Here is a 12744-nt window from a genome sequence, read left to right as displayed (position 1 = left end):
ACTTGTCCCCCCCTATACACTAATCCCTTCCCTTCATCTTCATACCACACGTCCACTTTAAGTAAGGCTAAGGAAATTAATCACATGCTTATTAGATTAAAATAATCATGTGTGTGTAAGGTTGTGTAGTCTAGAATAAATCATGTATTAAGCTTCATTAATAAAATCATAAAAGACTAATTACTAATTAATGCAATGCTACAAAACTCTTGTGACCAATATTTAAAATAAATATGGCACTAATATTAGTGCACTCACTTAATTATAATATTCTTCATCATAGGAAAAATAATTTGAAAATATTTTCTTTGGAAAAAATTTTATAAACCGGCATTCTTTGATTTCTCGGTAAAAATAAACTGCACTTGCTTTGAAAACTTAATTAAAATTCCAAGTGCTAAGGTTATCAAATAAAAATCATAATAACTTGCTCACAATGACATACGTAACAAAACTCACATAATCAATCAGTCACGTAATTTCACATAATCAATCAGTCACGTAATTTCACATAATATCACGTCAAAGCAGTCGGTAAACACAGACAAACTAGACGTCTCTCCGACCGATTTTTTTTTTTTTTTTTCTTTCTTTCTCGACTCTATTTTCAACTAATTATTCATATTTTCTTAATAGGACAATCAATCTCTCTGACATCTCAGTATTCTCAATAGTGTTAAGACACTATCTCACAACATAGGGAAAAGTACGGGGTGTTACATGTACTATCAAATTTAGATAAAATTCATGACTTCATGCATAATTTAAAATTCATGTGGCTCATATAAATACACTTAACTCACCAATTAAAACTTATGCACCACATTTATAAAAATTTTCCTTTAACTAAGCACATTAAAACACATATATAATGATTAAATCACATCAGATAAATCAAACCAGTTTTTATTATAAATGGATGCTGAATCCTAATTGTTAATAATTAAGCCCTTAATCAGGGATTAAAAGTCGGGGTATGACATACTATCCACTTTAAAAGAAATTTCGTCACAAAATTTGTACCACAGAAAATAATTCTGGGTACTTCTCATTCATGCTAGAATCGAGTTCCAACATCGCCTTTTCTTGATCTTAGTGCTTCCAAAGAACTATTACTAAGGGTATCGACTTATTCCTTAGTACTTTAACTTTCCGATCTAGAATAGATTCGGGTCTCTCCTCATATCAATTGGATTCCTAATTCCAATTTATATACACGAGATTTACTTGAGAATAAGTTCCCTCGTCCTTTTGCGGCGGTTCATTTTGCTCCTACCTCATTCCTAGGGCTCATCTACGGGGTATTCTTTTTTCCAAAGACTAAAATAGTCATCAACCCATTTCTTGTTACCTATCACATGAATAACACTTTCCTATGAATTTATCTTAAAACTATCATAGACCAATTAACTTAAGTCCTCGTACTCGAACACTATATTACGGTCTTAGCTTGGACTCTGAATTTCTATCATAATGAGTGGTCGATATCATTTATAGGACAAAAACTAATCTCAACCAATCACAATGAGACACAATTATATGAAGTCATAGTTTGGGTAGTATACTACATCGGTAGACTAACATTTCTTGGTCTTATCAAACAAGGGGATCTATTATGACAACTCACGAGTTGCAAGGCTCAAACTCAACACAACATCAAAACAAGGTGTTGTAGAAATTGTTCAAGAGAATCAAAAGAATGACCAGAGGGTATGAAATGATTAACTACTAGGTCGAACAAAATGACCTCGAGTATGAACCCATCTGGCTTTTCAACCGAAAGTTGAAACACATGGGTTTTCAACCCAAAAGACGTCTACTGAGATCTGGATCATGTGGACTGGCCAGGTCCAACATCATCACCTCCCAGTCACACGAGAAACATCGTCCCGAACTTGAAGGGCCATGAACATACTATACATAACAAAACATAAGTTCATTATGACAATTAAACTTATCTTAAGGTTCCCTATCCTATTGATCTCAAACCCCAAACCTCTCTTAAGACATATACACACAGACATACGTACACAGGCAAAACACTCTATTCATAAAATCTATCCTGTAGCAAAAGTCGATTTGATATTCCGTCGTACTTGAACATTTGAACGTAGAGATTATGGTTCAACCTTTGATGCAACGTTTACCTTGAATTCGTCGCGTATCGTCATTCTGTGTTTTTCCTTTACCTCGTACATATCTTTCCATTCCTCTTTGTAGTTCAAAAGAATCATTGTTTTCTTGAGGGAGCTGAAATGCTCTAAGTTCTCTTTCATTCTTCTACATCATCACCTTAAGAATCTAGATTGTAGAGATATCCTACTAATCTAGTAGTCTATGTTCTTTTAAAATTGTGATCATGCAACTTATAGCAATCTATGTTCTCCGGGAAAACATATGTCAATTTTTCTATCATTCGTCTGATCATAACATCATAGATTGCGAAAATATGCCATGAAAGGCAAAACATTCAACATTTCATCATAACATGCTCTTCACATAAACATATTCATGAAGCATTTTAGAACATTAACATCTTTAAAACGTTGAAACTGCAGTTACCTTCTTTCCTTGATTGAGCACGATGCAATGGAGTGTTGAGCGGTGCCATATGAACCCGTGTAAGTCTAAAGAATCAAACTAGACTCGACTCTTTAGAATAAGGTTTCTAGGGCCAGAGCGAACGAACCGCTCTGATACCACTCTGTCACAGCCCACTATCCCAATGACGGGTTAACAGGGGTTATGACTTGGGGTGAACAATAAGAAATGGAAATGGACAATTACTTAACATTAAAGTATATGGAAATGTCACTCATAGATAAAATGCTAGGATCATATATGATTATTTGGATACTTATAAAACATACACATAAATGAGAACTGATTAAGGTGGCTACCCAATAACACGTATCACAACTTCATATCATAGAGCTATCCTAATCAAGTGTTTTGCAGCAGAAAACGTGTGAGATATACATATGAAGATGTATACTCAAGGTTACATTTCTTGAAATGTCACAGGAACACTCGCTCAACATCATTCCATTCCATCAACTGCTCAACCTGCACATTTAGAAATACATGCAGGGCTGAGTATAAAAATACTCAGTGGGCATAGCCGAAAATACAACATGCATACATATATAAATTGAACTGCCATAACAGTAACACACAGGGGTTTTCTTAAATGACCTGCGCTTACTAAAATATTTCTTTCATTTTCATAAAGTCGATCGGCCGATCATTTTCCTTCATATGATCCATATCTGTTCCTTTCTGTCACGCGCCGGGAAGGAGGCCTCCTTACCACGGACGCCAAGACCGGTCGCAAGCGACTCGCGGTCTCCATGAGTGTACACGTTAACCCTAGCTAGCGACCTTTGTCTAGCATAGGATCCCAATTGGATTTCCTTCAAAGTTGGCGAACCAACACAGATAGGATACATATAAAAACATAAACATTTTTGGCAGTCAATCATTTCATAAACATTTCATTTCATTTCATGAACATTTCATTTTCATTTCATAAGAGTCATTTATCATTTGGGCATAATAATAAACTGAAATTAACAGTTAAAATCATCTCATGCATATATTCGTATAAGAGGCCTACGACTCGCAGGGGATCTCTATATACGTATAGTAAAAGTAATGCCCACCTGTATAGGCAATGCCTGTCGTTTAACGTTATCTCTGAATCGGAATAGCAGTGCTAATCCTTCTGATGCTCGAAGCCTACAAGAAATCTATTCTCAATAGGTCTCCTTGTATCTAATCTTAAGTCATGGTGTAGTGCTTAACATTCTATGATTCACTTAGCCGGGTTTTCAAAATTTAATAAATAAATACTTGAAAATATTTCTCTTGAGTTAAGAACACCAACAATATTCTTACTCATCTTTCTTTAATGATTGGAATTATAATTAAAACCAATTAAATACTTTTATTCTTATTGCAAAATATAATGCAAATCATGTCATGTTTAGCATATAATAAGTAATTTACTTAAAATATGCACATAATAATAATTTAATATTATTATGAAAACTAGTCTTTGAAAATAATTCATCAAACTAATTAATAGTTCAATTAATTAAAAATAAGAAAGCCCAATTTAATTAAAAATCTCGGCCCAAGTACTCATAAAAATCGGCCCATAACTAAATTAAATAAACTGAGCCCAATACTGACTTGGCCCAAAAACTCAAGCCCAATTGATTCGGCCCACAATTCAAATTAAATCGGCCCAAGCAAAATAATAAAAATCGCAGCCCAAAACTAATTAATACCCGGCCCAACACTCAAGCCCACTCCCCAACTTCAAGCCCAACCCCAAAGCCCAACACTCTAACTAAGCCCTAGCCCAACTCAAACCCATATCTCCTTCCATCTTTCTCATATCAGTCACGCACACACACTATCACATATCTGATATCTCACACTCTCTCTCCCAAGGCTCCATCCCTCTCTCTCTCTCGGTTCACGCGCAGACACATACTCACACCCACACAACAAGCGGCGCGGCTTCTCCGGCGACAACAGCTGCCGGAAATCGCCCCATCTCCATCTGATCTCTCTCTATTCGGCTGGTAACAGCCACCCGTTTCTTCTTCTCTCCCTCAAACGTCCGTGGCCGAGCAGTAGCAGCCATGGCCGCCGAGCTCTGCCTTCCTCCGCTGAACTCCGGCTGCCACGACCAGTAGCTGGTCGCCGCCCCTTCTCACCCTCTCTCTCTCCGTCCTCGGCCCGACATCAGCGGGCAGAGCCGCCGTGCAGCGGCCTCCTCTCTCTCTCACTTCCGCCAACGAGTAGCGGAAGCCGCTCTCTTCCCCGACTCCGGCGAGTAGCAGCGATAAGCTGCCACTTCACTGTTCTCCGCTCAGACCCTCACAGCACACTCCTCTCCTCCTCGGCGATGACGAAAATGCCGCCGCCTCCCTCGGCTCTCTCTCAAACTCCCCCTGTTCACAGATCCGGCAGCCGCGGTCAGGGCTCCACGCCACCACCGTCAGCACCCCATTCCCTTCCTTCTCTTCTCCCTCGTCTCCGGCAGTGGCGAACCACCACCAACACGACGCACGCCCTCATCTCTCATGCTCCATCCTCGGCCGGACAACAACGGCGGAGCCGCCGCCGAGCCCTAGCCTCCCTCTGCCTCTCGACTCTCTCAGCCCGCAACCACACCGAGACCGACTGAGTTCGACGCTCAACAACAAGAAACGAGACTCAAATACACAAAGAATTCCCTTCTCTTAAAGTTTGATTCCCAGATTTTGTACTGAGCACTTGAAATCATTTGTTCATTTATATATATACCAACATATAATGCACATTTATGAATGAGTTGGCTACCATGTAACATGATCCTTTTTTTTTTAAATTGTGATTGATTAGCTAGACTGAAAATATGATGCCTTAATCATGCATAAAAATGAATTAGTCAAAGGAGTTAGTTCATAGATGAAAACCTTGAGGGTTAATGATGGTTGGTGCTTGGTGCTTGGTGGCTTCTTTTGTGCGTTCTTGCCTTCTTGAATGCAGATGAGAAAAATGCAACATGTCTTTTGTGTAGAATGAGTAAAGTCTCTTTGGTATGAGTAAAGTCTCCATGATTTGATATAATTGAGATATGGCAGAGAGGTGTGGAGAGTAGGTGGGAGAAGGGAGGGAGTAGGTGGGTGGTGGGTGTAATAATAGGTATTGATGATAAAGGTTGAAAAAGTCATGATGATGATGGCAGTAGAGTGGCGGATAGGAGTTGTAGGGTGTAGGTGATTTGATAATTAAAAAGTCTTCAGGGTTGTATTATGAAAACTGTAATAATCATTCAGTGTTCGCTAAATAAAATAGTTCGTATAAATGATCGATGCTCAATTAAATAAATATGCAATGCATATAAATTTAATAACTAAATATTTACAAAAGCTTTTGTAAATCATTTTTGTTGGAATTAAAATATATTCTTTTTCTCAATCCGGCGTGAATCATCTTAAATCTAAGTTTAAAATCTACTCTAAATTTAGCTAGGGAAAAGCGGGGTGTTACAAAAACTGAAGCATTAGAGAAATTCAAAGTGTGGTGCAATGAGGTGGAGACTGAAAAGGCAACCAAGGTGAAGTGTTTGAGGACTGATAATGGTTTGTGTCCAAGGAGTTCAATGATTTCTGCTCTGGAAGGGGAATCCAGAGACACAAGACAGTCCCAGGTACTCCACAACAGAATGGGGTTGTTGAGAGGATGAATAGGACTATCCTTGAAAGGATAAGATGCATGTTGTTTGATTCAGGGTTGCCAAAGAGATTCTGGACAGAGGCTGCTGTCACTGCAGCTTATTTGATCAACAAATCTCCTTCATCCGCAGTTGATTTCAGAATTCCAGATGAGTTCTGGTATGGCTCCACATCCAACTACTCACATTTGAAAACCTTTGGGTGCAGAGCATACATACATGTCAGACAAGAGAAGCTTGAACCAAGGGCCTTAAAATGTGTGATGTTGGGCTACCCCAAGGATGTGACTTAAAACTCCTACCCCTCTACTCCTAAGAAGTTGTTTGAGGAACGGCGAGAATAGGTTTTAACTTTTTTTCTTCAATTTTAATTTATTATATTTTAGTATGATTTAAAGATAATTAACTAGGGCTCATTATACTACTATATATAGAAGCAAGAGAAAGATACCACCATCATCCACCACATCCAAATCAATTAAGCCATGGCCAACCTTCTCCAAACCCTAATCTCCATCACCTTCTCCTTGCGGCCGCCACCAACACGGCGCAGTCCCAATCGATAAACCTTTGCTGATTTTCTTTTTTTGTTTTGAATCAGAAACCCTATTTTTTTTTTTTTTTTTGAGTATTCAGAACCCCCCCAATTTCACAAACACACCAATTTGGAAATGTGGTGGCTCAATTTTCACAAACACGATGAGGAGTGCATGTGAGTATATGTTGACTCAATTTTGTTTTAATTATTTGTTGTATTTTGTTGTGTACGCAGTTGCCTCATCCGGCCGCGGGATAGCAAAGTCGCCGTATCGTTTCTTTGGTTTCTAGACTGGAAGGCTTCAATTGTTAACAAAAAGATATTCTGGTAATTTACAAAAAAAATTCAGGGACAGAATAGTAAATTCACAGACTTTTCACTTTCTTAAGAAAAACTACCAAATATTCCCTGTGGGTTTGCTTATTTTTTTTCAGTATCTACCAAACATCATTCCCCAGCAAGTAATCTGGCATCCCAATGAAACGTGGCTGGACTTTAGCATTATGGACTAAACTATACTCGGCTACAAAACACGCCCTAAAGGTGTTTGATGAATTTCCCTAGCAGAGATGTTGATTTTCGAATAGCATGTCTTGTTATGCTGATAGTAACTATTATGTCGGCAATACACTAGAGAAGTATGAATACAAGAGTGGCAATGTGGCATCCAAAATATAATTCATGTGTATAAACGAAATACTATATAATGTTAAGTCTACTATATATGTATGTGTCCCGACAAGAATGATTGATGTCTTAATCCGCCTAAAAAAAAAAAAGTTGGTGTCTCAATCGTCGTTGTCAAATCTTCATTTTACAATATTGGTAAAGATGATGAGATAAAGAGTGATAATTGGTAAAGATTCGCGTGTTGGCATTATGATTGATTATTTTATCAATTATTTTGTGAAATATTTAGATTAGAATTATTAATTAAGCTTATGTGCATCCGACAACTTTTATATGTTTAGGATCTAAATTGAGATAAAGAGTGATAATTAAACATAAATAAAATAATATTAATTAAATGAGATTATATATGTGTAGTAGTTAACACATAATCCTAAAATAAATACTCCCTCCGTCCACGAAAGAACTTCCTAGGAGGGAGTGGCACGCGTTTTAAGAAAAATATTATTGAGTGTATTTAAAGTGGAGAAAAAATTGTTGAGTGTATTGAGAGTGGTGAAAAAGTATTATAATTAATATTGGGAGTTGTGAAAAAGTGAAAGTAAGAGTTATTATAAGTGGTGGGTATAGTCCACAAATAGGTAGGAAGTTCTTTTGTGGACAATCCAAAAAGGAAAGATAGGAAGTTATTTCGTGGACGGAGGGAGTAATATACTTGTTCGATAAAAAATAGAAAACACTAAGTTAAGTTAGCAAATTGGACCCACCCACCGCCCAACTCCTTGCTATTCCTCGCACTATAAACCGAATTTTCGTTTTCCCCTAAATACCTCGAACAATCACTTTTTTTTTCATAAAATGTCACTGATATACAAAATCCGGTGTCCAAAACATGACTTATCTCGTCAAATGAAATATTTTGGGTACCGTCATGGTTGGAAAACCATATTAGGAACCACCATTGTTGAAAACGCTAAAAGTTCGGGACTTTTTGTCATCTTTCCGTCATCGGATTTTCCATAGCGGGACATTCTATGGAAAATCCTGAAAGTTCAGGATTTTTTAGGAGAAAATGAAAGTTTATGGAAAACGTTGTATGTATGATGATTACTCTCTTTATATAGGGGTTGATTGTCCTAAAATTATCCCCTTAAAAATAAAATGCCAACTATTATAGTATGGTAAATGCGTTGTGAAAAATGATGAATAGGTTGATTATATTTTTCCTTCTTATTATTAGTCCGCTCATGTCATTTTCTGTCAAAACACACATCTTCTCGTCACTATTACTTTAATAGTATTTTTCTTGACAATTGTCATCTTCTACTTTGTTATTTAGTTTCTTCACTTTTGTCATCATCTCTTTTTCCTGTGACGAGGAAATTCGATCTCAAATATTATCCACAAACTTATATATCCATCATTTGGTACACCTTTATTAAGGATCTCTAATTAAACATGCTTCATTTTGTTCACAAATGCCTTCAGTCGCCGGAACGAATTTCGAGCACAATTTCTGAAAAATTGGTTATTTGTCTCTGTTGAACATTTATAGTCCAAGCCGAGATTGCAAGATTGCTGAAGATTTTTCAAAGTAATTAAATTTAAGTTAATTTGTTGAATTTGAATGGTATTGAATTTATGTTTGTTGAAATAATTAAATTTGCTCAATATAATTCTTTTAATTAATAATTTACTCCTCCGTCCCAGTTATGTTGAGGCCTTTTTTTTTTTTGGTATGAGAATTAAGATTGTAGTGTTTTGTGTATAGGTGAAAAAGTGAAAATGTGAATAAATGGTAAAACTTTTGCCTAATAAGAAAATGTCACAAAATAAGTGAGACGCTAAAAAAGAAAGTGTCTCAAGATAGGTGGGACGGAGAAAGTATTAATTTATTGATTAATTAATATCTTTCTAAAATTATAAAATTTCGCATTTCCAAAAGTATTATTTTATAGTAGTTCTAATCTTCCAACAAGTACAATGTAGCATTCCGGCGTCACATGCGATATCCTTTGTCCTACAACTTATCGTGTACCACATATCCCACTTTCAATATGTTATCTTCCACTTTTCCCCGAATAACTTCCTAACTCTTCTTTTTGGTCCATTTTCAAAAAAACTTTATTTTCTATTTTTGGGCTATACCACACCACTAATATATATATAATACTTCATTTATCCTTACTTTGCACATTTTCACCAATCTAAATACTAATTTCAATAACTTCGTCTTAAAACTCCTACCCCTCTTCTTCTAAGAAGTTATTTGAGGGACGGCGAGAGTAGGTTTTAACTTTTTTTTCTTCAATTTTAATTTATGATATTTTAGTATGATTTAAAGATAATTAACTAGGGCTCGTTATACTACTATAAATAGAAGCAAGAGAAAGATACCACCATCATCCACCACATCCAAATCAATTAAGCCATGGCCAACCTTCTCCAAACCCTAATCTCCATCACCCTTCTCCTTGCGGCCGCCGCCAACACGGCGCAGTCCCAATCGACGACCTTCACCTATGACTTCTGGGGCGACCAGCCGACTGATCTCACCTACCAAGGCGACGCCCATTTCCCGTCGGACTCCACCTTCCTCCGCCTCACCGACCTGCAGACATACCAAGTCGGCCGGGTCTTGTACTCGAAGCCGGTCCAGTTCTCCCAAGCCGGCGGCCAAGTCGACTTTGAAACCACCGTAAACTTCATCATCACACCCAGCGCCACCAATCTTGCCGCTGACGGCATCACCTTCTTCATAGCCCCCGTCGGCTCCACCATTCCCAGCGGCTCCGTCGGGGCCAACCTTGGAATCTTCAGCTCCTCCGGAAATAGTCCCTCTGTCTTCGCCGTGGAGTTTGACACCTATGTCAACAGCCCGTGGGATCCGAACTACCCCCACATCGGTATCGACATCGGATCTAGGGAATCCCGCAACACGACGGAGGTCGACGGCGCCATAGTCGGACAGCAGGTGACTGCGCGGATCAACTACGTCGGAGCCACGAAGATGATCACCGTCAGTGCCACCGCCGGCTCGAAGACGTTTGAGGTCATCTATGAGTACGATTTGAGCGGCTTTCTTCCCGAGCAGGTTCAGGTAGGGCTCTCCGCCGCCAGCGGACTAAGCCAACCATACGTCGCCATCCATGATATTGTCTCATGGTATTTCACGGCCACCATGGTGGCGCAAAATAATGCCGGCGCGAGGAGCTGGATGGAGCTGGCCGGCAACATTATTCGTCAATTTGTGTGATTTTGAGATGTGTGTGTGTCGTAAATAAATAAGGACTAAGCGATCGAGTCTGCTCTCGTTAAGTCTACAAATAAGATACTCGACCATCTCAATGTACGGACTATGCAACAACGCATTTGGGTAATCTATGGAAGATTTCATTAAGAACTTTTATCGAACAGTTGGAATACTGAATACGAAGTAAGTTAATTCTTGTTAATCCAATTGTGAATCAGTAATTACATTTGGAAGGGATCCTATGCAACAAAATAATTCTCGTCCTATCCACAAATAAGTGTCTCGTACATATATCAAAGGGTTAATGGTATGTTTTACCCATTCTCAAACAAATGCCTCCACACCAAATCTATAACTATTAATATAAAAGAGCTTGTTTTACAAAAGTTGATTTACATATTATGTTCCTATTTTTAAACTTTTTAAAGGGCAATGATGTATTATTATTATTATTATTATTACTCCCTCCGTCCCACGAATCTTGACACGTTTGATTTTGACACGAGAATTAAGGAATTATAGATTAGTGTTTTAAGTGTGTAGTTAATAAAGTATAAAAGTGATAAAGTAGGAAATAGAATGTAATAATTATTACCTTATTTGGAAATGTGTCAAGATTTGTGGAACGGCCCAAAAATGAATACATGTCAAGATTCATGGGACGGATGGAGTATTATACAAGATCCCACAATAACCACAATTCTAAATAAGTTCAAATTCTTCAAAATTCCTACAACTTTCTTCTTTCTTTCTCTTTTCCGTTTTTCTTTTCATCAGCATAATCATTGACTACAACTTTTTCTCCGTCTTGCTTCTTTCTTTTTTCTTTCCTTTTCCTTTTTATCGGCAAAAACATTGACCAGTTATAAGTACTCGGGGAGATTCTATGTGCTTGAGCCGATGAAAGTTGAATATTCTTAATTTGTATCAAACCAAATCCTTGTGTTTATATATGTAGCAAATAAAACCCTCAATAGACTTGGTTGCAAATCTCCAAGCTAGCATGTAGTATGTTACTAGAATGTTTCTCTTTTTCTTCATTAAAATTATAATGTGTCGTTTTATTACTTATTTTTGATATATTCGTTCAAAATCCCAAATTTACAAATTCCACTTAGTGGCGATAGCGAGTTGTGAGCATAATTTGAATTATTATTAATTTGATATATTTGTACGTGTTTTGTACTTCCTTCATCCCAGTTTTTAGTATTCATTTGAAAGTGGCACGGATTTTAATAAAGTTGTTGAATGTGTAGTGAGTGGAATAAGGGTTCCACGTTTTATGTGAGTGTTAAAATAATTAAAGTGGACCAAGGGTCCCACCTACTTTTATTAAAAATAGAAATGGATACCAAAATGTGGGACGACCAAAAAATGAAAGATAAATACTAAAAGCTGGGACAGAGAGAGTATTATATTTCTTCTTGGTTCTGAAGTATGAATATTAATTAACAATTCTTCGTCCACATCAAGCTCACCTTATTCACGTAATTTTTTTCTTGAACAACACCGAAAAATATATAATCCCAACATAGCATGATCAATCTCAATGCACCAAACATAAATTAGTTTTAAAATAATAATAAGATTAACTACTATATTGCTGAATCAATTATGCAGTAGAATTAAAAGCGGGATTTTTTTTTAATAGAGCAGGTTAATCTAGGCCTACGTGAACCATCTGACTATGCATGAGTTTGATTTTTCTTCTTGATCTTTTTTAATTTTATCGACAAAGAAAACTTTCACAAATGAAAAGAAAACATTCTAATTTAAAGCAACATAATTCATGTGACACTAATAGTAAGTAATAGTACATGTTTTGAGAATAATATTTATTTATTGTTCTACAAAAAATAATACTCGTATTTAATTTTATTCGGTGCTACAAAATTTCAATACGAGCCTTCTCCCTTTTGTATTGAGAGTGGAGAAAAATTGTTCAGTATATTAGGAATAGTGAAAAATTATTTTTATTGTTTTGGTGAAAAAGGAAGGGTAAAATGAGGTATTTTAAAGTAGTGGGGTATAGTTCCCAAATATTGATGGGAATTTTTTTTGTGAACGTTCTTAAAAGAAAAAAGTACTCCA

At 37.0% G+C, this 12744-nt stretch overlaps 1 protein-coding gene and 1 long non-coding RNA gene across 2 annotated transcripts; one reads left to right on the top strand and one right to left on the bottom strand.

Moving 5' to 3' along the window:
* Positions 1-2947: 2947 nt before the first annotated feature.
* On the bottom strand, positions 2948-5667 carry LOC131026565 (uncharacterized). The gene is made up of 3 exons (XR_009102340.1): positions 5472-5667; positions 3663-3738; positions 2948-3066 (listed from the first exon to the last, which is right to left on the bottom strand). It is a non-coding gene; the product is annotated as an uncharacterized LOC131026565 (long non-coding RNA).
* A 3963-nt stretch (positions 5668-9630) lies between these two features.
* On the top strand, positions 9631-10816 carry LOC131026564 (lectin alpha chain-like). The gene has a single exon (XM_057956452.1). The coding sequence runs from the start codon at positions 9832-9834 to the stop codon at positions 10654-10656; it is 825 nt and encodes a 274-aa protein (XP_057812435.1). The 5' UTR covers positions 9631-9831; the 3' UTR covers positions 10657-10816.
* Positions 10817-12744: the final 1928 nt, after the last annotated feature.

The sequence above is a fragment of the Salvia miltiorrhiza genome, chromosome 5, assembly GCF_028751815.1.
Source record: "Salvia miltiorrhiza cultivar Shanhuang (shh) chromosome 5, IMPLAD_Smil_shh, whole genome shotgun sequence".
In the NCBI taxonomy this organism is placed as follows: Eukaryota; Viridiplantae; Streptophyta; class Magnoliopsida; order Lamiales; family Lamiaceae; genus Salvia; species Salvia miltiorrhiza.
Note: the sequence above shows the minus strand (reverse complement) of the source record. Positions and strands in the feature narration are given on the sequence as shown.